The sequence below is a fragment of the Crotalus tigris genome, unplaced genomic scaffold, assembly GCF_016545835.1.
Source record: "Crotalus tigris isolate CLP2741 ecotype Arizona unplaced genomic scaffold, ASM1654583v1 scf7180000024293.1627790, whole genome shotgun sequence".
Classification (NCBI taxonomy): domain Eukaryota; kingdom Metazoa; phylum Chordata; class Lepidosauria; order Squamata; family Viperidae; genus Crotalus; species Crotalus tigris.
In genome coordinates, this window is record NW_024100466.1 from 1,485,323 (window position 1) to 1,509,771 (window position 24,449).

At 46.4% G+C, this 24,449-nt stretch overlaps 1 protein-coding gene across 3 annotated transcripts in view; it reads left to right on the top strand.

The window, feature by feature from the left end:
* KCNIP3 (potassium voltage-gated channel interacting protein 3) overlaps nt 1–23,733 on the top strand; it is a 35,397-nt gene extending 11,664 nt beyond the window's left edge. The window contains exons 1-8 of one of the 3 annotated variants that reach the window (XM_039324232.1): nt 11,149–11,819; nt 15,822–15,946; nt 17,335–17,404; nt 18,175–18,245; nt 21,078–21,185; nt 21,527–21,631; nt 21,965–22,027; nt 23,487–23,732. In XM_039324232.1, the coding sequence (XP_039180166.1) occupies nt 11,717–11,819; nt 15,822–15,946; nt 17,335–17,404; nt 18,175–18,245; nt 21,078–21,185; nt 21,527–21,631; nt 21,965–22,027; nt 23,487–23,534 (693 nt within the window). In that variant the 5' untranslated portion in view covers nt 11,149–11,716 and the 3' untranslated portion in view covers nt 23,535–23,732. Of the gene's footprint in view, nt 1–11,148; nt 11,820–15,821; nt 15,947–17,334; nt 17,405–18,174; nt 18,246–21,077; nt 21,186–21,526; nt 21,632–21,964; nt 22,028–23,486 lie in introns of those variants that run through there. The other 2 variants (XM_039324233.1, XM_039324231.1) reach the window with 2 other exon arrangements.
* The last annotated feature ends 716 nt before the right edge of the window (nt 23,734–24,449 follow it).

The window sequence follows — 24,449 nt, forward strand, 5'->3', positions numbered from 1 at the left end:
AACTCCTGCCATGATCAATCCATGTTGCAAGAGATGGAATCAGGTAGCTCACCTACTGCGATGTCTGTGTGCACATCTGCACACTGGTGAAACAGCAGAACCACTTCACAAATGCCTGGCACAACCTAGGAGAACAAGCCCATCAGGACAGGATTCAGCACTCCATCTGTATCTAAGAGACGAAGGCCACTCTTTTGAAGACAGTAAAGTCCACATTCTGTATAAAGAAGACCATTGATCTGAAAGAAGGGTCAAAGAGGCCACAACTGAATAGGTGTCTCTCAACAGAGAGACACTGTCTACAGTGCAGTCCATGCAGCAGTTCCCAAGAGGTTCCCTCCCGGTTTGCACCCTGATGGCCTCCACGACTCTCAGAAAGGGTGCTAAGAAATAGGACTGCAGAGAAATACGAACCTTCCATTTCCCCCCCCCCCATCACCATCCTGCCAGAACTGATGAAATTCCTCAGATGAGAAGGAAGTCCAGCTGCCTTTTGAAAAAGCACCTTTGAGACACCTACTCCAATCTTTTTCTGTTCAGTTCTAACCCACGTCATGCCACCATCGGAGATACAATGGGAAATGAATGTTAAGTGCACTAGGGTTTGTCTGGATACCAGCAGCTAGACCAGACAGCTAATTGGAGGCAATCAACTGAGCTGTAAACTAATTCAGGGCAATTGGGACTACAACGAAACTGTCTTCTAATTCCACCTCCCACCAACTGGATTTCAGTGTTGACATGATGTATTATGCTCTCTAAAACCCTTGAGATGAGCTGTGCAGCACTTTTCAAAGAAGGGGTTAGCATGAGTCATTGAAAAAATATGTGAGTTTAAATAATGGATTTGTTGGGGTTAAAGCTAGGCAAGAAATAAATATACTGCTTAGTTTTAATGATTAAACTTTGTACTTCACAGGGCTTCTCATTCTCATGGCATCGCAGAGATGCATCCACAGAATTCAGAGCTTTGGTTATTTTGACCAAGGCAGGATTGCACCAACATGCATGTGTTTGTGAGATGCACATACAACGCGTGTACAAAAGACGGTGTTTGAAGGGATGACAAAAACGAAGGGGGGGAAACGTTTGTTTGAATACAGCCAATTTTCTCGCACTAGAACTTTGCCTCTTCATCGGGAACCTTGGCAAATTTTGTTAGCTTTTATTTTATTTTTATTGTATGATGATTGCTACTAAAATAACTGGTTTAAATCCAGCGTCTATATTTTGTGCTGAGCAGTCAATCTTGAAAGATGACAAATTGTAGCACAAAGCATACTGATCATTTATGTGTGATGGCCATTTCTGTTTGCTAACAATAAAATCCATAAAAGTCATTAATGCATCTCGAGCGTTCAGCTAGGAGAACCCAAGGAGAAGAGACTGGCTGTTGATGTAATCGGAGCGCTGAGGAAGCTCTCAGCTAAAGACTCTACTCAATCCAAACCTCAAAGGCAGAGGCAGTGCTAAAGAAATTTACACACAGACACAGACACCCGTACCCACACCCATGGGGAGAACTGTCATTCTACAAGGTAGAGATAGTCTGTGGAAATGTGCAAAACTAGTCTTGGTAGGGTCACTTTATAGGGCAAATTTGAATCTCCAAAAGAAATTCATAAGGATAAAATGTTTCTAATTTTGCTTACAAAGGAAATATTAGGAGCAAAATCAAGAAAACCTTACAAAAAGCCTAATGAAATATCTGAAATCAAACAATACATGCAAATTTATTTTCAAAAGATAATTCAGTTTCGATATTTTTTAACCCCTCTCTACAGTAAAAGATGCTTGACCAAAAGAATAGGACAGCTAATCAAGGAGAGAAGCAACCTACAGCAGGACTAAGACTTCCTGCCAGTGAGAACAATGAACCAGTGGAACAGAAATTGCCTTTGGAAGTGGTGGAAGTGCATATTATATTTAATAATCCCTGGAGGCTTTTAAGAAGAGACTGGAGAGTCACTGTCTGGAATGGTCTAGGGCCCCCTGCCTGGGATGGGTGGGTGGACTGGAGGACCTCCGAGGTCCCTTCCAATCTTATGATTCTATGTTCTATTTTTGACAGACGTTTAGCATTGGGTTAATATTAATTTGCAGATGTGGAAGTCTGTTGCGAATTCTTTTTTTTTTTCAAGGATGTTTTTACAAGCTTTTCTTTGGAACTGGACACTCCTGGATCGAAAATTCCCCTGCAGACCCTTGCAAGCTGAATAAGAGTTAGAACTTGCTGACCCCTTGTCCGCTGGCAATTGGGGGCGTCTTCCTCTCCAGCCTTAGGGACCAACAGAACTGGAGCCAATTTTGTGGCTGGGAAAAGACAGGACATTTCTGACTGGAATCATAGAATCCTAGGACTGAAAGGGACCTTGGAGGTCTTCTAGTCTAACCCCCTGCCCAGGATGGAAGTCCTTATTCCATTTGTTTATTGTTTATGTATTTGTATCCCAAATATTTATGACTTTTAAGAATGACTCAAGCCGGTGAACATATCCAACACACCCGCCTTCTCCTCTTTTCCCCATAACAACAGCCCTGTGAGGTAGGCTGGGTTGATAAAGAGCGACTGGCCCAAAGTCACCCAGCTGGTTTTCATGGCCAAAGTGTGACCTGAACTCATGGTTTCACCATTCCTAGTCTGGCGCCTTCACCAAACTGGCTCTCCAACTTCTTCCATCCCAGACAAATGATTGTCCACTCTTTTCCGAATACCTCCAGTGATGGATCACTTAATTCTTCGCAGAGCCACAGAGCAGCAAAGGAAAATAATGCATATTATATTTAATATATCCATCTTGACTTGATATGACTAGCTTTTTTCTCCCTCCTTCCTCATTCATTTTCAAAGAGTTCCCCCCCCCCCAAATAAAATTGATCCAAGTTCTGAAAACCAACAGGTTCAGCACATTGGGTTAATTTTTTACTTCTCTCCAGCTCCTTCATGTGCCAGCACCAAATGTAATGTTTACACAAGTCTTGGCTTCCAGAAAACCTCATATAACCCCTGAAAGCTGAACAGGAAAAGTGCACCATAGAGAAGTTCCACTTTGCCATTTCAGGGATATTTGATCCTCCTAACTTTAATGCCCTTCCACCCCTGGAATCTTGGGGATTTCAGTAAGACAGAAATGGGTGGCTTTGGCGTGGCTGAAAGGCTGCACATGAAAAAGGGAAAATCCTCTCTGGATTTGCAAGGGCTGTAGCCAATGATATCTCTATGGAATATAACAGAATAAAAGAGTCAGAAGGGACCTTGGAGGTCTGCTAGTCTAATCCCCTGCTCAAACAGGAGAACCTATACCATTCCAGACAAGTGTCTGTCCAGTCTCTTCTTAGAAACCTCCAATGATGGAGTGCCCACCACTTCTGAAGGCAAGCTAGTTAATTGTTCTCACTGTTTTAGGAAATCTCTTCTCAGTGCTAGATTGCTTCTCCCCTTGATTCCGTTGCTTCTTGTCCTGCCTTCCACCAGCTGCTTTAAATCGGTGCTTCTCAACCTTAGTAACTTTAATATGTTGGCCGCCACTCTCGGAATTCCCCATCCACGCTGAATTCTAGGAGCTGAAATTGAAGTTCACACATCTGAAAGTTACCGAGGTTGAGAAACAGTTCTTTAACCAGCTTTGTGAATGGGGCCATCATGTTAACCCATCATATTGCTTCTTTGTCTGAACATATTGCATGAACTCAGTAATGATCTTTGACTAAACTGGTTTAAGTTTAATGTGTAAACCCAGCTCTGCCCTCTGGCACCAGGCTAATAAAATGGTCCTTCAGCTCCAGTTGGGAGAGGGGGAAAAAGATTTTATTTTATGTGTTTGCAAATGATTGGGGGGGGGTGGATTTGGGGGGAGGCTGGCACAAGTCAGCTATGTTTCTCAAGGTGTTTGTGTGTGTGTGTGTGTTGTGTGTGTGTAGATGTCAACAGCCTCTTCGTGCCCTTGCGACTTCAATCGGCCCACCCACACCCATTTTGAACCCCAATTTGGCCTTTGCTGTTTATTACCTTTCGTTTATTGAATGCCCGTGTTAAGTACATGCTTGGCCTGTTCCCAGGGACACAGCTAAACACACAACCATCAACTCAGATAAATATCCAGAACCATTAAAGTGCACAGAGATGAGGCTGTGATTGATTGCCTTCGACTGCTCTTACCACAGTGGAAGAATACCTGCTTACTCATAGTTTATTAAAAACAGCCTCTTTCCTTTCTGGGCTCTTAATAATTCATGTCTCTAATTGTGTGGAAGGCAAACTTTAATAGCCCAACCCCGTCATCCACTCTCTTTCCCTCCTTCCCCAGCTGGCTGCTCTCTGCATTGTGGCTCTGATGACGCCCGGCCCCCCTTTGGCCCTACGCCCCCCCCCCCAGCCTCCCATGTGCCACTGCTGCATTAACCAGCCTGTCTGCAGTGCTGCTGGGCTCGTCTCCTGCAAGGAAGGCTGCTCCGATTTCACTTAAACATGCCCCTTGCTGGCAAAGGTGGTCAGGAGGCCGCAGGCAGCATCGCTTTGGGCTCAGCTGAAGGGATGGTGTTTTCCTGAGCATCCTTTGAATGGCTTTTTCTTTCTTTCTTTCTTTTTTTCTTCCTTCCTTCCTTCCTTCCTTCCTTCCTTCCTTCCTTCCTTCCTTTCTTCCTTCCTTCCTTCCTTCCTTCCTTCCTTCCATGAAAACTCTGGTTCAGAGTTAACACTGAGTGGTAGGAGAGGCTTTGGGGCCAGCCCTTCAAGTCCACCTTTGCCCTCAAAACTCTCTAGCTGACTTGGAGCTAGTCCCTCTCTCTCTTAGCCTAGCCTACCTCACAGGGTTGCTTGTTTTGGGGGGGGGAACAGAAGAAGGAACAAGAACCTTCTCGGGCTTCTGAAGGAAAGACCCTTTACTGTATAAATCAAACCATCCAATACAGAGATCTCTTTCGGCATCATTTATTAAAAGACTAATGCAAACCACCGTCTCCCCTCAGTCCAAATTAAGTGTCCTGCATTTAACCCGAGATGCAAAGATGCAGCTAGTCCCCTCTTGAGCAGAAGAGTCATGATGTGGATGGGTGGCTGCTGTGATTTATTTATTGAATAAAACATTTAAAATTCTAGGTTGCCCAACCTCGGCAAGGCTGGGCAGCTTAAACTACAAAAATCAAAATAAAAATCTGAGAGGCAGCATCATCCACAGGCAGCAGCCCTCAAATCTCTCCCCCACCCACAGAGATAAAAACAGACCAAAGGTTGCCCACTTACTTACAGTTTGCATCTTTATTTTTAATGTCCCTTTAAAGCAGGGATCGCCAGCCTCTGGGTTGTGGCCTGGTACTGGCCCATGACCTGTTCGGAACCGGGCCACACACGTGGTGGGCGGACAAGTGCATGTGCATGCGAAGCTCCATTTGTCTGAGCAGCATGCATGCGCTCCTGCCGCTCACGCAAATGATGCTGCGCACATGAGGTCAACCGCTACTTACGTGGAACCATCCCGTCTGCCCCCCTCGCCACCGCTGCTGGAAGTGTTGGGGAACGCTGCTTTAAAGGCTGGTAAGATGGGGGCCACGCCAATGATCATTATCAGTGCTTTTGAAAAAGTGAAGTTCTAAGTGTGCAGTGCCCAGGCGTCAACAGAGCCACATATGAAAAAACAGTGCAGGGTTACTATCGGATGTGAAAGATCAAGTTCACATGTGAAGGTCCTTTTTATTGCTAAAAGCCTATGCCCAGGAATCTTCTCAGCTAATGGTCAGCTCCTGCTTAGATAAGGGTCTTTGGAATTCCAGGGTGCTTGGGCTTAGTTAGTCTGCTCGTGGTCACCTACGGATTCTAGGCTGATCCCTCTTTCCACTCCATCCCCACGTTCTGCCCTCTTTTCTTCTATGGTTATGTTTGCACCACTGCGGCAGCCACTTTGATTATTTTTTTAAGCCACCCAGAGACACCTGTGATATAGCACCAAAGTGTCATGATTTATCTGCAGGCCATGCATCTTTGCATCCTCGTATGTCAACATGCTTTGTTTCTCTGAAGAGAAAAGCGTGAGGCGTAGATCAAGCGTGCACAGCCAACCTCTTGCCCTTGATTGTCCCCACCTTAAACTCCTGATTCTCCAGAATGGTCTAAATTACAGCTCCGATAGCCTGCCAAACTTGGGGTGCAAAGTACAAATACAGATACCCTTGAGTTGAGCTCCTAGTGATGATTTGACATATCCGTGAAATGTCTTTGGCAGAGATTCAGAAATGGCCCAGGATGTTTTTTTGATTTCCCAGCCTAGGTGTTCTGCCTTGAGGCTGAAGCTTTTCGGCTGGGCCTGGACCTGGAAACTTGGCAGGCAGCGGTTTAATGATAGGCCGGTGGAAAAGTATGTCTATTGTGGGAAGCAGGAGACCAGTAAGAAGAATTCCAGGGACTGAAAATACAGTCCTTATTTATGGTAAATGCAATGTTGCCTTCTTGAGCCTTTTTTCAAGATGATTGGGGGGCTGGAGACTAAAACATCAACGCTAACATGATCTAATCTTGACGGGCTGTTTTCAAGATCAGTCCTGGCTGACTTCTTATTGCCAGGTAAAATCTCTGGTAAGCTGAACTTGATTCCTTGTGATTCCAGATAGTTTTCTTGGCAGCAAAAATAATTGACTATACTGTAACTTCTAAGGGGATTTCCAACCTGCTCACTACTCCCACAGCTGTTACCTCCGTCTCCGAGATCTTCTGAATCTCCATCCAAGTACCCAAAGCTGAACTTCTGAGCCCAGGAACTTCCTTTTATGGGGGTCACGGAACCTCTCGTGGGGAGACTTGGGGTGTTACCTGTGGGTAACTCGTTCTGTTTTAAAACAACCACAGAGGGATCCGGTCTTCTCTGTTTTGCTTTAGGGGAGGCAGGACTGCAGGGAAAGAGGAGAAGAAGGTGGACAAAGAAATGAGAGAGAGAAAGTGAGCAGGAGAAGGGCAAGTCATGGTGAAAAGCAGAAGAAACGTTTGGAGCAGGTTCAGCTAATTATCTGGACTGTAGCAAGAGTCAGCCCAGCTGAGTTGTCTCCATTTTTTTTTAATGATCCATACCCTGGCCAATAAATTATACTCCTGCCTTCCTTTCTGAGCAGTTTCTTTCTGAAGGGAAGTGAAGAGCAAGAACAATTTGGCACAAACGCCTCTGGGCTGAGATGAAACTCCATGTGAAAGACGGGGATGTTTTGATGTCTTCCTGGAATTAGAATACAGGTAGTCTTCAATCTATGACTACAACTGAGCCCAAACTTTCTATAGTTAAGTGAGCAATTTGTTAAGTGAATTTTGCCCCATTTTACGACCTTTCTTGCCAGAGTTGTTAAGTGAATCAGTGCAGTTGATAAGTTAATAATCCAGCTGTTAAGTGAATCTGGCTTCCCCACTGACTTTGCTTGCCAGAAGGTCACAAAAGGGATCATGTGACCCCCCCGGGACACAGCGATGGTCATACATGTGAAACCAGTTGCCAAGCGTCAGAATTTCAATCACAAGAGATCGGTCCTTCCTGTTCCCAAGAGAGAGGTTTCAAGCCTGACCCATGGGGGCAGGAGAGAAAAATGGGAATTTTGTCTGCATTATAAACAGAGCAGTGTCAGGGGACACTCTCCTGGGTCTTCGGACTCCTTTGGGTGGGGAACCAGGCTTAGCTCAGCTATTTTTCTTCTCTCTTCCTGGATGGTCAGAGGCAAGCAGAGACACACCTATGACAGATCATTCCCTACAGCTCTCCGTGCTTTAAGTTAAACATTTTTGTGCTCATTTTGACTAATCAATTGAACTCGTGGCTTTAGCAAAAACATCAGGGACCGGGGTGAGTATGGGAGAGTGGGAAGGAGGTCAAAAGGGTGGCTTTGCTTTCATGGATCTGGCTGCCATCTTGACTTCTTTGACCATGTATGAAATTTACTTATATAATTTACTGGTCCCCCAACTCCAGTGGATTCCACTTCCAACTCCATTTTCACTGGAAATACAGCATTAAAGAGGGAAAAAATGGAAAATGTTTGCCTTTGGGGCAACCTAAGTTATTATACTCTCAGATATCTGTTTGCTATTATTTATGACTGCTGCAATTTAAATGTACTTTGGGCAGTTTGTGAAGCAATGATACAGTATTTCATTTTTCTGTCTCAAGGTGTAGCGTTGTTGAGCTTCCAGAATGTGCCAGGCACTTGTTTTCAACCTTTCACCCTTACAACTCTTGGATTTTGTTCAGGTGGGACTGGGACTCACTGTCTCCCACTTTCTAGCCTGGTGCCTTCACCACTAGACCAAACTGGCCGTTGATGGCTTCTAGCATGGAATCTGTCTCAGGATGGAAAGAGTTTGGATAAGCAGCCTGGGGTGGATAGGATGTCTGAATTTCTCCCAGTGTTGAGGAAGATTAAAAGCATTGACAGGTGGGATGGGATTAAGGTGGAACCAAATAGGATTTAGATGGAGCTTGGTGGAGACTGCAAAATGGAGTGGATTTGAAAGCATTTTCAGATCCTGTTGTAAGCTATTCTTTGACTAGTTAGCCCAAAGGAGTCCCAATAGACTTGCAACCCGAGCCTAGGCTTTGGAGCAAAGATACGGCCGCATTCTCTTCCCTCACCTGGATACTTCCAGCAAAGGCCTCTTGGGCACCCAACCATTCATTCCTCGCTCTCTTTCTAACACTTTGCTGGAAGAGATCTTTATTACCAACACAGAAGTCTTTGTTTTGGAGGCTGGCCCAAACAAAATCTTTGGGGAGATGCTTCTAGAGAGGAGGCCAGCAAAGCAGCCGAAGCATCCCTGAATTGCCCAATGGCATCCATCAAATTGGCTGGCCAATCTTTGCTAATGCACCCTGGGTGGAGAGAAGGCAGCCTTGCAGTTTTTATCCCTCTAAACATCTTTAATATTTTACACGGAGAGAAACAGGGATCAATGTCTTCTTTCTAGGCCCTCATCCTATCTATCTATCTATCTATCTATCTATCTATCTATCTATCTATCTATCTATCTATCTATCTATCTATCATCTACCTACCTACCTACCTACCTACCTTTATTATTTTGTCCATAAGTAACTCAAGGTGGCAAGCATACATAATACTCCTTCTTCTATCTATTTTCCCTACAACCACCCTGTGAGGTGGGTTGGGCTGAGAGAGAATGATTGGCTCAAAGTCACCCAGCCGACTTTCAGGCTTAAGGTGGGACTAGAACTCACACTCTCCCAATTTCTAATCTGGTGCCTTCTCCACTAGACCAAACTGGGGGGTTTTTTTGCATGCATCTCGTCTGCTCTTCACTGATTGTCTCTATAGCTTTTTGTTTCCTGCATGAGTGTCCAGTGGAATTACCTGCTACACGATTTTATATTAAGGCGGAGTTTCTCCTTTCTTGAAAGAAAATGGTTTACGCCCCCCTTTAAATGAATTGGTTTTATGCTTGCTCCTCTCCTTGCCTGTGATTTGTGCTGTCCTTTTTTGTGAGGTTACGAACAAGCTTGTCTCTCAGTCATTCAGCATTTAAAATGAATAATTAAAAAAGCCACTGCACAACAGAAAAAGATAAGGGGCACAAACTTGCTAAGCCACAGGACACAAAGCAACATTCCCTGTGCTCTCTGCTCTGAGTGATTGAGCTTTTTAAAATAATTTTCTGATGAAGGCAACATTCTTAAATTGTGGCGATCCATCTGCAAAAAGGACAGAGAGTGCAGTTTTTTCATTTTTTTTTTCCTGTTATAACTCTGGTCACATGCTGCACCGGTGGGATGCATGCAGCTCACAATCCAAACTGACTGGATTTTTCAAAGATGCCCAGACTGCAGGTGGTCCTGTGGAGGCAAAGGATGGGAGCTGAAGTCTCGAACATCTGGAGGGAAGCAGGCTGGAGATTGTGATGAAGACATGGAAATAAGAGATGGGAGAATCTGTCATGGAAAAATGGAGACTAACAGAATTACAGAGATGGAAGGGACCTTGGAGGTCTTCTAGTCCATCCCACTGCTCAAGCAGGAGATCCGAGACCACTGCAGACAAGTGGCTGTCCAGTCTCTTCTTAAAAACTCCAAAGATGGAGCACGTCTGGAGACAAGCAAGCTAATTGTCCTCACTGTTAGACGTTTCTCCTTAATTCCAGATTACTTCTCTCCTTGATTAGTTTCCATCCGTTGTTTCTTGTCCTGCCTTCTGGGGCTTTGGAAAATAAAGTGACCCCCTTGTCTTCATAGGAGCCCCTCAAATATTGGAATGCTGCTCTCATGTCTTCCCTGGGCCTTCTTTTCTCTAGACTAGCCATATCCAATTCCTTTAACCGTTTTTCCTATGTTTTAGCCTCCAGCTCCCTGATCCTCTTTGTTGCTCTTCTTTGCACTCTTTCCAGAGTCTCAACATCTTTTTTTATAATATAGTGACCAAAGGGGAGGCTCTTTCCTTGGCTCCAGAACTGGTCATTGCTGGGGGCTTTTATACTGGCCACATTTTTGAAGCGATTCCTCTCCAATTCCTCTTCACTCCAAAGCTGCCTATCAAGGGGCCATTTCTGAATCATCCTGCGAGCCTTGCAGGCAGCAGCTTTGGGGGCAAGAGCGTTTTAAAAAAAGGGTTCCCCACCTGCCCATGTTTTCACAAGGATATCCCTCAACCCGCACCCTGAATCACTCTTAATTTTCTCTCCAAGATGGGAACTGAGACACCCGTCCATTCAGGAAAAGTACACGCTCAAGGGCGCTGGCTTTTAATAATTGAAAAGGACAAAGAAAAAAGATGTTTGGAGTTGAGATTTGATCCTGGAGGAGAAGCGGGTGGACCCTTGAACTGGAAACCTCCAAGATTAAGCATCTTCATTTCCCCACCCCCTGCCCCAAAGTTTGAGCCCGTCACCTCTGCTCCGCTCTCCCACCTGGCCTCTGAAACCAGCTGCCCTGGAGAGGCTGCACTTGATGCCCGCTGTCCGTAGGATGAGGCTGGACCACAGCGTGGTCACCATGGTGACCCTGATCTCCTGCATCCTGGATGGCTCTGCCAGGACACAGAGGAGAAGCTCCCAGCCTCCTCCTCCTCCCCCCCCCCCGGGTGGGGGCTGATATTCTATAGCCGCCCTTGCAGCCAATGGCATTGCAGCCAGCCGGGATGCCAGCAGCGATCAGGCGACTCTCTGCTCCGGCATCGGCGGTGCATTGCAGGGCGTCCGGGGTGCTTCGGAGGAACTCGGGGTGACCCCTGCCGGCTCCTGCGCCGGACCAGACAGGCGGCGGCGGACCCGGGAGACTCGGGAGCCATGACATCGCCCCAGCCTGGGAAGAAGCCGGAGCTGCTCGGCCAGCGGGACCTTTTTCTGCTGGGAGAACTTTCTCCTGCCAAGTTTTGAAAGTTTGCCGGCTGGCCGCTGCCTGCTCGTTTTCCTTCATGAGCCCGGCAGGAGAGGCCCCGCTCGGGTGCCGCGCCGCCCCCGCCCGCCCCGGTCTGCCCTCCTCCTCCTCCTCCTCCTCGCCGGCGCCCGCTTCTGCCCCGCGACGGCCCCGGGGCCAAACCTGAAGGGGGGGCTTTGCCCGGCAGCCTTTCCAGGGGCGGCAGGACTGGAAGATGTGAGCCGGCTGGGTCCAGGCAGTGGGCTGCTGGCACCCGGGCGCCTTGGCACTCGCCTTCCCAGGGGAGCCGGCCCGGCCTCGGACGGGGGCTGCGAATCACATGCCTCCAGAACTGCCCTGCGCCCATCGCAGGAGACTGGCTGGCCATGGCGATCCAAGGGATGGAGCTTTGCGCCGTGGCTGTGGTCATTATCCTGTTCATCGCGGTCCTCAAACAGTTCGGGATCCTGGAACCCATGTCCATGGAAGGTAACTTGGGAATGTGCCTTTCCTGTCTTTGATTGACACGACTCCATCCCCCCCCTTCTCTCTCTCTCTCTCTCTCTCTCTCTCTCTCTCTCTCTCTCTCTCTCTCTCTCTCTCTCTCCCTTTCTGTCTTTCTCCCTTTCTCTCTCTTCCTTTCTCTCTCTCTCTCTCTCTCTCTCTCTCTCTCTCCCTCCCTCCCTTTCTCTCTTTCTTTCTCTCTCTCCCTTTCTCTCTCTTTCTTTCTGTCTCCCTTTCTCTCTATCTCTCTTTCTCTCTCCCTTTCTCTCTTTCCAAACTTCTTTGATTCCCATCGAAGATCTTGCTGGTAAAGTCTTCCCTTCGTTAAATGCTATTGTCCCAAACCTCCCCGCTTCCATTTTCCTGTCTGACTTACTACTCTGACCCAACTGGCAGTAGGCCAGCCTCTCCTTTCATTGGCCGCTGCTGTTCTCCTCTCCTGGCTTCTGAAGGAATCTTCTGAAAGCTGAGATTGTTGTCTTCTCCAGTTACCTGAGATAAACACAGAAAGCATCGCAAACGTCTAGCTGAGGCTGACACGAAGCTTCTGCATATCCGCAGAACTCTTCTTTAGAACCACAAATCAAGGGCGGCGGGGGGGGGGGATTGTTATCTTTAAAAGGGCAGGTTGGTTGGTCCTGTTTGCTATCCCAGCACTGGGAAGGCAGTAGAACATAACAGAATAACAGAATCGGAAGGGACCCTGGAGGTCTTCTAGTCCAACCCTCTGCTCAAGCAGGAGACCCTATATCATTTTCGACCAATTGTTGTCCAGTCCCTTCTTAAAAGCCTCCAGTGTTGGAGCATCCACACCTTAAATCATGTTGCCCAATCATTGATTGATCGATGGATTCCTCCATTATAAACCCCATCTCATCTTTCCTCCAGAAGCTCAGCAGAGCACACATACCATGTTCTTCTCCAATCTTTCCACACAGCTAAGGGGTAGCTTGGGCTGAGAGATTTGACCATCCATGGTGACCACCACCCTCTCTAGATGGGCCCAAACGTTCGGCCAGCTTGAATGAAGTCAAGCAGGTAGGGCTCTGGCTGGCTGGGAAGGGCATGCATGGTTAAAATCAGCTCAGAGCCCTGCAAAAGAAGATATGACCCAGATGCATTAGGGCTGTCACAAATGGGCTGAAAAACCTGGGTCACTCTTAGGTGGCAGTAACCCTCAACTCTTTGCTGTCATCTAAAGATCACCTCGATTTTTACAGTCCAAATATGTTAGGATAAAAGTAGGTTCCGTTTCTCAAGAGGACAAATTAGGGCAGTTCTTCCCTGCCTCCTTCCCTCCTTCCCAAGGGATTTGTCATCATCTACCCAGTTCATCTACTGCTCTTTAGAAGGCCAGATCCTGAAGTTGAAACTCAAGTACTTTGGCCACCTAGTGAGAAGGAAGGATTCACTGGAGAACAGCCTAATGCTGGGAAAGATGGAGGGCAAGAGAAGAAGGGGACGACAGAGAAGGAGGTGGCTGGATGGAGTCACGGAAGCAGTACGTGTGAGCTTAAATGGACTCCAGAAGATGGTGGAGGACAGGAAGGCCTGGAGGAACGTTGTCCATGGGGTCGCGATGGGTCGGACATGACTTCGCAACTAACAACAACAACCCAATTTAAATGTGAGGACTCCAATCGCCTCTTGGACTGTTGTTTTGACAGATTAACAGAGTTGAAAGGGACCTTGGAGGTCTTCTAGTCCCACCCCCTGCTCAAACAGGAGACCCTTTACCATTCTGGACAAATGGTTGCTAAAAAGCTCCAGTGATGGAGCATTCCTAAGTTCTGAAGGCAAGTCATTCCACAGGTAATTGTTTTCATTGTCATGAAATTTTCTCCTTAGTTCTAGGTTCTCTCCTTGATTAGTTTCCATCTGTTGCTTCTTGGCAACAATACTTAAAGAGGCTGCTTAAGGCCATCTTCTCGACTACTTCTTGCCAGCAAAGTCCATTTGCCACCCTTGTAGTTTTCCAAGAATGCGTCGTAGGCCCTTGTGGGATCCAGGAGCATTTTTGAAAAAGGTGACACCGAAAACTGTTTTCTTATTTCACAGCTGCCAGTTTTCCATTTAAGATATCCTTATTACTCTGATCTTATAAGCAAATAGTCAGATGAAATCAGGAGTTGGGCAATTGGCAAGGGAAATTTGCACAGACTATACACAATCTTTTCTTGGTATGACTCCTGGTTGGAAACTTGTCCACAGTATCCTCACCTCACACCCAGACTCCCCCCCCAAAACCCGAAATGCAGAAAGAAATTAAATTGAGACAGGATGCTGAGAGGCAAAGGGAGGTGAGCAGGAGCTAAAGAAAATCTTTTACCCGGGTTTCTTAAAAGTTTTAGAGTTTAACACTCCACGATAAAATACCAATCAAAGGGAAAAGCTTGCTGGAGCCTTAAATCAAAAACCTGAAACACATCCAAAGTGGCCTCAAGGACGGCCATGTCTTCCCTTGCCTCTTCATTGGCCCCCTGGCAAAAGCCCTCCAGGAGGGGAGGGAGGGAAGGGGAGAGAGAGAGAAAAGGGAGGAAAAAAGTAGGAGACGAGGGAGGGAGGGATGGCAGGAGGGAGGGAAGAAGGGAGGAAGGAAGGAGATAGAAAGAAGGGAGGAAGGAAGGAGAAATAGAAAGAGGGAGGGAGGGGAAGGGAAAAAAGCAAAGAGGAGAGAATTGCCCCAGATGTCTCAAGAGAAACAGGGGAGGAGCACTTGAGACCCCCAGGAGCCCACATAACCAGCTCTTGTGGGGCTGAGTCAGCCTTTCTAGCCAAAAGCTCGGGGTGGGTCTAGCCTGGCTCTTGGGTGTTGCTCATCCTGTTTTTGAAAGAAGCTCCCCACCATTGCTGTGTCATGCCTTGCTCTGCCCTTGCCCAGAAGCAGGCAATCTCCCACTGCCTTTCAGGGCTTGTTTGGGAAAAGTAATAATAATAATAAATAAAAAACCCTGATCATAAATCTGTCAAACAGAGATCGTCCTAAGGTGAGGAAAAGCACAGCAGTGAATCTGGGAGACTGGATGCGATTGGAGAGGAGGCCCTTGGCTCCCATGGCATAAAGGTGGTTCTGCTGAGTCAGGACAAGGGGGGGGGGGTTATTGAATTCTTCTGCCAGCATCAAACCACAAGATCCTGGACTAGGCAAATGAATCGGGGGGGGGGGCAGTGTGGTTGCAACAGAGATATTTATTTGCTGAAGTTGCCTCCTGTGACTTTTTAAAGAATAAAGCAATGCCTCCTGTCGTGGCAACCGTCAATCACCTGATGCTTTCCAGATAGTTTGGGGCTACTGGGCTCCAGCTGTTTGGGGATTGCACCCAGGGCGCCAGTGACTGTTGAGGCCAGCTTTGCTTTCTTTTGCCACAGCGGTTCTACGTCCATGTACAGGTCTTGCTGTTTTGTTGTCTTCTCCAGTTCTCTTAGTTCCGTTCTGTTGTCTCCAGGTACTGCCACGTCCAGTGCCCAAACTTTTTTTTGTCTTTTTTGTCGACAGTTGTTCAGTCTGGCATGTTGTGTGGCAGTTGCCAGGGTGACTTTAGCATCTTCATTTTCTATTTCTATTACAGGTAGTCCTTGACTTACGACGACAATTGTGCCCAAAATTTCTGTTGTTACAAGCGTTCTTGCCAAAGTCATTAAGTGAAACACTGCAATTGTTAACTTAGTAACCCGGTTGTTAAGTGAATCTGGCTTCCTCATAGACTTGTCAGAAGGTGGCAAAAGGGGACCACGTGCCCTGCAGGACATGGAACCGTCGTAAATATGAACCGGTTGCCAAGGGTCTGGATTTTGAGGACATAACCGTGGGGATGCTGCAAAGGACGTAACTGTGAAAAACGGCCGTAAGTCATTTTTTTCAGTGCCGTTGTAACCGTGAATGGTCACTAAACGAGTGGTCGTAAGTCGAGGCCTGCCTGTAATCCAAGTGGTGCCTTTTGTGTGCACAGTGGAGCGTCAATGTTGTCCGTTGGCTTCTTTTCACAGACAGCAGCGACAGCGAGTTGGAACTTTCAGCCATCCGGCATCAACCTGAAGGGCTGGACCGGCTCCAACTTCTAACCAAATTCACCAAAAAGGAGCTGCAGTCCCTCTATAGAGGATTCAAGAACGTGAGTGTTTCTGCTTCTTCTTTTCTCTCTCTCTTTTTTTTAAATAATTCTTTTAATAGATGCCTTTAGAATGTACGTCCTCTCTCATGTACGCACACGGAGGCGTTGTGACATTTGTGATTTCTTTATTTCACCATCTTTAGAGCAGTGCTACCCAAACTTTTTTCCTTCATTACTCAAAACTGCTTATCACAAAGTCTTCACAAGCTTCCAGGATTGGTCACGAGTGGTGAAAGGTCTTTCACCAGAGGCTACATAGTGTATTCTGCCCTGAACAGATGGCTCAGCTAGCCAGTCTCTGAGATCATCTCCAATTATGTATTTCTTATCCTGAAATTGCCCTGTTTTGGTTACATGTTTCTAACAGCAATGGATCCCATTCAACCTGTCCAATATGAAAGGGGGATTTTGGTTCTCATTCATCCGTCACATGAATCTAGCTTATTCAACAAACTGTGGTTATTCAAAGTCTGGATTAGCATAGTGAGACACAACGGGCAGTCCCCAACTCTTTCTTGCAGCCCGTATCACCGTAGTCAAAACCTAGCAGAGCCGTTTCCTGTGTGATGGAATAAGGACTCCTGGCTAGAGCAGGGAGTTAGACTAGAGGACCTTCAAGGTCTCTTCCAGCTCTAGGATTTTATGAAGTTCTATATTGAGCCAAGGTACTCCAATGTAAACCCTAAAATAATATGGTGTGTATTTGTGCCTGTGGGTAGATGTACACACACCTGTACACACCGGGAACCATCTGCAAATCCTGCAGTTCTGACACAGACCTCCCAGGCCCCCAGACCCCCCCCCCGTCCCCCACAAGTTCTCCAGCCTTAGCACTATGGATGTGAATCTCGTCATGCCGTTGCCTGAAACTCTTCCCCCAACAATTTACAGCATCTCCTTCCCAAAGAGAAACGGTGCGGTTCCAGAAAAACACTCAGAGAACCCCAAGGCTCATCTCTGCTTCTCAAGATGGCTCCGCTGGCACAGAGCTGGGCTGTTGACTCAGCCTGGGCTGGAAGCCAGGGGAGTTTGTGAGAACTTCCCTCTCTCCCAGGAAACCACCTCTGTCTTCAGCCTCGTGTATCTTTAATCGCTTTCCTGTAATGCTCGGCTCTTGGCAGCAGCTGTAAAATACGCAACCCAGCCTGTAGTTTCTGACTCACGTCTTGGGGCAGCCACAGCCCGGCTCCCCTTGGAGGGTACTCCAGAACCAGTTGGCACGTCCACAGCCTTTGCTCCGGGTTTCAGCTGTGTGAGCATACAGAACGAGGTCTTTTTGTCAAGAAAGAAAGGGAGAAGCAGAAGAAAAGCTGAGCTGGACTCCAAAAGCTGAGTCAGGGTAGGAATTTGTTCCTGCCAGCTGTAACTTCTGTGTGGTTTGTCTTCAGGAATGTCCGAGCGGCCACGTGGATGAAGAGACCTTCAAGCTCATCTACGCCCAATTCTTTCCCCAGGGAGGTGAGTCCACCATGCATCTCAATAGCTTATATTCAGTGGACTTCAACTCCCAGAATTCCCCAGCCAGTTTAGAGAGTTGAGTTCAACTCTTAACATTTAACTTAAGAGTGGGTTAGGAGAATTGCTGCGGTTGTGAAGTTAGTAACACGGTTGTTAAGTGAATCTGGCTTCCCCATTGACTTTGCTTGTCAGAAGTCAGGAAAGGGAGAAATCACGTGACCCCGGGACACTGCAACCGTCATAAAGACGAGTCAGTTGCCAAGAATCCAGATTTTGATTACGTGACCGTGGGGATGCTGCAGTGGCCGTAAGTGTGAAAAGTGGTCATAAGTCACTTTTTCAGTGCCATTGTAACTCTGAGCAGTCACTAAATGAATAGTTGTAAGTTGAGACTACCTATAACGAAGTCATCCTTGAGACAAGCTTGATTCTCTGTGATTTTATGGACCTATTATGAATCCTTGCCTTGACAACAGAACCAAAATGGTTGCCCTCAGTTCTTTCTGGGATGGTGTTTGTTTTCCAGCCTAGCTTGTATCTGGGTTCAAAAATAGTCTCTTGGTCTGCTAAGTTTGGAGGCCAAAAGTGGGGTGCTGAAGACTCTGGGGAGCACGGCATCCAGTCCTTGCTCAGCCTAAGCAACCTTATTTCATTCGTCTCTGATGGCAACAATGGGGTATCTCCAATGGAGTCCCAGGGAAACTTTCTACGGGGCATAAGAAAAACTCTTCTGGCTGGTACCTCATCTGCTTCTGCCATTTCTTTTGCAGATGCCACCATGTATGCCCACTTCCTGTTTAATGCTTTCGACGTGGACCGGAGCGGAGCCATTCGATTTGAAGTAAGGTGAATTTTCTGTATCTTGTAAAGTTTGCTCTTTCTATGGAAACAAGGCAGTTATCTTGAAAGGAACTGGAAATGCTTCCCTAACCCCTGGCAGTAGATCGAAGAGATTTGTGTATGCTGCTAAAGCTGTGGAATCTGCTTTCTAGAACAGGGATCTCCACACTTGACAACTTTAAGACTTGAGGACTCCTCAGCCAGCATGTAATTCCTCAGCATGGCTGGCTGAGGAATTCTGGGAGTTGAAGGCCACAAATCTAAAGTTGCCAAGTTTGAAGAACCCTGTTCTAGAACATGGAAAGGAGCCATTAAACAGGATTAGACCAAGAAAGAAAGATACGGAGGGTTTGGGGCATCTGCCTGCCTTCCCATTAATAGAACAAGAATTTAAACTCAGATTGGAGGAAACGGGCTAATGGATGTTATGCCATTAAATGAAAACTTTTGGGCGAAATATCCGTGGTTCTCATTTTGGAGCTGCCTCTCCACTCAGCCCAATGGATTGCCCACCTCTCGGCATGCCAGACATTCAAAGGAGACCAAATTTAAAACCAAAATTATGAATACTAAACTACTACCTCCTTTATAAGGTTATAGAAATAAAATCTAAATGCGTTTCTTCCTTCCTCCCTTTATATTCAAGGGATCATTGTAGGAACTAGAGAGGGTCAAGTCTGACCTGTTTTCTCAAATTACATTTCTGCCCCAGACTCAGATTTCTTTTATCTTGGCTGAGGCTCTTCTCCTGTTCCTCAAGGTTATTTTTCCTTCTGCCTGTCAAGTGTAGGAAATCAGGAGCTAGAGCAGTTCAAATGACTGCAGGTTTATTGCATGCCAACACTTTCTACAAGAATCTGAACTACTAACGGTCAAAACAAGGTGGGCTGGACTTAGATCTTTGGTGGATGTGAAGGGACTCAAGACTGATGACATGCTTGACCCCTCCCTCTGCCTAGTTACCTTCTACACTGCCCTTGAAATGGTATAATTTTATTACCCCAGCTTAGAAAACTTGTGTTCCAGCTTCTGTTGAACATCTGAGTTGGGTTTTCTTCAAACAGCTTCTAAACATTTGTTTTCCTTTTTAATTGATTTGCTGTAGACTCAGACCCTAAAAAGACATGCTGAGTTACTTCAAAGCAGTTTCTTTTATAGTTTAAACAGAAATCTTGCCAAACTAAAGCAAACTACTTGCATTGTTAAAGATATCTTTATTTTTTGGCATGCACCCCTCCACTGAAGCCCCTGTATGCAGTGGTTCTGATTGCAATGTCTTTGTAGTGTATGCAAGTTGCCTTAATTTGATGAAAAGAGAGGAGTGGGTGGACACTGTAAGAAAAGTTTAATTAAAAAATTGAGCACAATGCCTGAATATCGTTATTTCTGAAAAATGCATTTTTACTTGGCAGAAAAGATGCAAAAGGCAGCAATTTCATATGCAGATGTACAAGCTTGCCCTTTTAAATCCTTTTAGTTGTCCTGAAGCTGTGAGGTAACTTGATAAATAAAGCAATTATGTCCATTGAAAAATCGCAGATAATAATTGTGCACTGGTTCGTTGCAGCCTTTTGGACAGAGGCTCATCCAACTAAATCTAGACCTGAAAAACAGGAACACGAAATTCTGAATCCAAAATTAGAAGCAAAGAAATCCCATTAATATGAAAAGAAGTGATCTGTGAGGCGTCACATGCCCTTTAGAGTCTCAATCTCAGCTGCTTTAAGATGGGGATGCTTCAGTTCCCAGAATTTCCCAGCTTGCTTGCTGAGGAATTCTGGGATTTGAAGTCCACGTGTCTTGAAATTGGTTTAAAATATGTACCCTCCAAGATCGCTTCCAGCTCTAGGATTCTACGTAATGTTGTGTATGGTAATTCTGTTCTATTCCTAAACACTTAATTAGGTGTGTTAAATATTAACTGCTGCATTCACACCCCTCCAGTGGCTTGTTTAACTTCAAGACTGGGACAAATTAATTTCTGCAATGTGACACAAACAAGAGTTCTAATGGTCCCTTTGTAACCATCCAGGGAATCTGACAATTCTGATCCTTAGGAGGAGTCCTTAGAATTAGGAACTGCTGAATAACTTAACCTAGTTAAGGAGATGTCTTGCTTTCAACAAAGCCAAGTATGGCGGCAGCTTGTGCTTTGACACCATGCGGTGACAGTCTGCCATGAACTATGGGGAGGGCTGGAGAGGGGATGCTTGGGGGTAAAGTGAAAGTAATGGCTACTTGGGGAAAGCGACAGTAACTGCTGTAGCTCCCTTTGCTGTAGCTCCCTGGTCATCCGGTTGGGAGAAGAAGGCAGCTGTGTATAAACCTTCACTTGAAGTGTCCATTCTGAAAACATCTTAAACCTGACTGGGCATGGGGTGGGCAGCGATGGGAGACAGCTAGATCAGGGGTCCCCAACCCTCAGTCCGGGGACCGCCACTGGTCTGCGGCATGGCAGGAACCGGGCAGCGCAAACAAGCAAAGCCCCATCCGTGGGATGCAGGCAACATGCAAAACAACACCGCCTCCAGTCTGTGGAAAAACCTCTCTCCATGGAACTAGTCCCTGGTGCCCAAAAGGTTGGGGGCAGCTGAATTAGAGGGGGGGGGGAAGTGAAATGTAGGGATGTTGCCGCACGATTCTTAGTTCTGGCTATGCGTTACTGCGATGCATTTGGCTTCTATTAAAACTATAACCTCTCTCAACAAATGGAGCCAAGGATCATTTCTACTTAGAGGTTTAAGTCTTGACAGGCCTGGCATACAGTGTCCCCCCCCCCCCGCCGTGCTGCTAGGCTGTGACTGGTCTCTCTCTGTACTGCTGTCTTGAACAGAACTTTGTCATCGGCCTCTCCATTTTGCTGCGTGGCACAGTGCATGAGAAGCTCAGCTGGGCATTTAACCTCTATGACATCAACAAGGACGGCTACATCACCAAGGAGGTACTAGCCAAATACTATTTTGATACCCAAGAGCCGGGGCAATTGCCCCCCCCACCCTGCAACCCCTGACAGGTAGCCCTGGGCTGACAATCACAGCTGGGACCAGTATTTCCTTTGCTAAGCAAGGCGGTCGTTCAATGAGCAGTGGCAGATTTTACAATCTTTTTGGCCACGGTTGTTTAGCAAATCACTGCAGTTGTTAAGTGGATCTGGCTTCCTCCATTGACGTAGCTTGTTGGAAGCAGGGGGTTGGACTAGATGACTTCCAAGGTCCCTTCCAACTCTGTTATTCTGTTATATTGATGTGCTGCTGTCAAAGCTTTGTTCTCCTTGTCTACCAGGAGATGTTGGCAATCATGAAATCCATCTATGACATGATGGGCCGCTACACCTACCCGATCCTGCGGGAAGACGCTCCTTTCGAGCACGTGGAAAAGTTCTTCCAGGTAAAATGAAGGAACGGACTCTGTCCATCGTCAGCAAGTGTTAAAGCATAGGATCAGGACAAAGGCATCCAGCCATTATGAAATCATCATCATCATGGCACAAATGGCACGGATCAGGCCATCCAAGGGCAGCGTAGAGCAGGGGTCTTCAAACGTGGCCCTTTTATGACTTGTGGACTTCAACTCCCAGAATTCCTCAGCTAGGCACGGTGCCTGGCTGAGGAATTCTGGGAGTTGAAGTCCACAGGTCATAAAAGGGCCAAGTTTGAAGACCCCAGGTGTAGACCCTTGGATGGGCACCTTCCATTCAAAAAGCACATTTTTCTCTTGCAGAAAATGGACAAGAATCAGGACGGCATAGTCACCATTGAGGAATTCTTAGAGACGTGTCAAAAGGTGAGTTCAGTGGAATTCTGCAGCTTAACACAGAATAGGACTTGTTTTAAGTTTAAAGCTTTGTGGATGTTGAAGTTGTTGTTGTTGCTGGTGCAACTTGTGACACACACTCCGGCACCAGTGAAAAAGAAAAACTCCAGAAATTTGGGGAGACGCGTTGAAGTCCACGAGTCATAAAAGAGCCAAGGTTGCCTATCCCTGTTCTAATCTATTGCTATTGAGGGAAGATATAAAATCCATCCAAATTTGATAGAATTGGGGTCCTGCCCCTTATTATTTTAACTCTTTTTTTCTCATGTGGCAATCCACATCTCAGTTGTTACATTAGCTAGAGGTTTCTAGTAGTGGGCAATTCTTATTTTAGCTGCTAAAGTGAAGCAGATAATACGTCACTTATTTTTACACTTGGGGTTTGGTCCTATAAATAAATGCAGCAAATCTGACTCTAAGCAGCCTCTTCTGGGGGCAGCTAATCCTGCTGTCTCCACGTGCTGCCTGCTGTTTGGCCTCTAGTGCTACGGGTGATTCTCGACTTATGACGGTCGGTGAACAACTGTTTGAAGTTACGACAGACTTTAAAAAAAGGTCTTGACGATCCGTCCTTGCAGTTACAATTGCCATAACTTGCAGCATCGGCAGCCATATTGGTGTGAATTGGGATATATATATTTTTTGTTGGCTTCTGGCATTTTTTTTTTACGGTTGCTGGAAAAAAACATTGAATATCGAATACGATGAATTCAGTTAATGACCGTCCGATCTACTTTGTGAGTGGAGTGACTCATTTTACTATCATTGTAAAACCGAGCCTGGTCATGTAGTGCTTCAACTTACGCTCTCAATGACTTATGACCAAAATTCTGGGTCTCCTTATGGTTGCGAGTCGAGGTCTCTCTCTAAGTTCTGGAAGGACCCAAAGGCAGGCTGTGCCAAGGCCACAAGGGAATAAGTAGAAGAAGCACGGGGTCACTTCTGCGGGGGAAGAGGGATGCTCTGGGCTCTACCATATACTTCTTCCTTTACCTATTTCTTCCTGCAGGTAGGCCTCATTGTTTTAGTGACCATTCAAAGTTACAACAGCACTGAAAAAAGTGACTTATGATTGTTTTTCACACTTATGACCGTGGCAGCATTCCCAGGGCTACTGGGGATGTATTGTTGGAGTGGTCACCTTTTGTAACCTCCTGACAAGCCAAATCAATGGGAAAGCCAGATTCTCTTAATAACTGTGTTATTAACTTAACAACTCTGGCAAGAAAGGACATAAAATAGAGCAGAATTCACTTAATGACTCTCTTTGCTTAGCAATGGAAATTTTGGGTTTGATTGCGGTCATACGGCCTCCGGATAGGAAATTGCTCCACTAAAGCCGTAGGCCAGATACAGGAGATCTTTCTCCCTCTGAACCTCTGTTCTTGCCTTCTGTTTCTTTCTCTCTCGTCTTCTCCTGCTTCTCTAGGATGAGAACATCATGAGCTCCATGCAGCTTTTCGAAAATGTCATTTAGGATGCTCAGGTTCCCGCCTGTTTTTTCCTGACCCACCTGCCTCCTTGGCCTGCACTTACGAAGCAAACCTCTTTTGGAGAAACTCTTTTTATACCTAATGGTGGAAATCGGGGTGAAGACGCGAGCGAGGGCAAAACCCCCTGGATTTTCAGGACGTAAACACTGAGGAAAAGGAGGGAGGAGGGAGGGAGGGAAAGGGTTGAGGGGGGAAATCTGGGGCGTGTTTCGGCATGCCTTCTTGGCTCAGGGAGAGAGATTTCCAGCAGTGTGGCAGGGTTATTTTTTAAAAAAGAGTAAAAGATTGTCCTGCTCCTCATATATTGAACTGTAATCCTCGAACATCAAATCTTTCATGACTTGAAGAAAATAATTAAAAATTTCCTCTACAAGGTTTGGTTTGGGGAACTTCTGTTTCTTCAGTGGATTTCCACAGAATTTGGGAAGGGCTGAATGTCGGAGGCGAGGGCAGGTCTCTTGCAAGACCCGTCGGGGGAGAACTTCCATCCCAGGGAGCTACAACCGGATCCTCCAGGTCCGACTCTCCCAGCAGAAGGATCCTCGCCTGTTTCCAGAGGACCGTCTGATTCTCCCCAGCTGCTGAGTCCCGGATGAGCCAACTGCATTTCACCCACATGCACGCACCGGGCAAGCTCAGCCTGGGTTGGGTTTTTGGTACAGGGGAAGCATGCCATGCAAACAGCACCACTTTATAGCAATAGCAATAGCACCTACTGTAGACTTGTATACTGCTTCACAGCCCTCTCCAAGCAGTTTACAGAGTCAGCATATTTGCCCCCAACAATCTGAGTCCTCATTTTACCAACCTCGGAAGGACGGAAGGCTGAGCCAACCTTGAGTTGCATTCTAACCACTTGGCCACCTCTGCCCTGCTTGAAACCACACTTGGAATAGTGC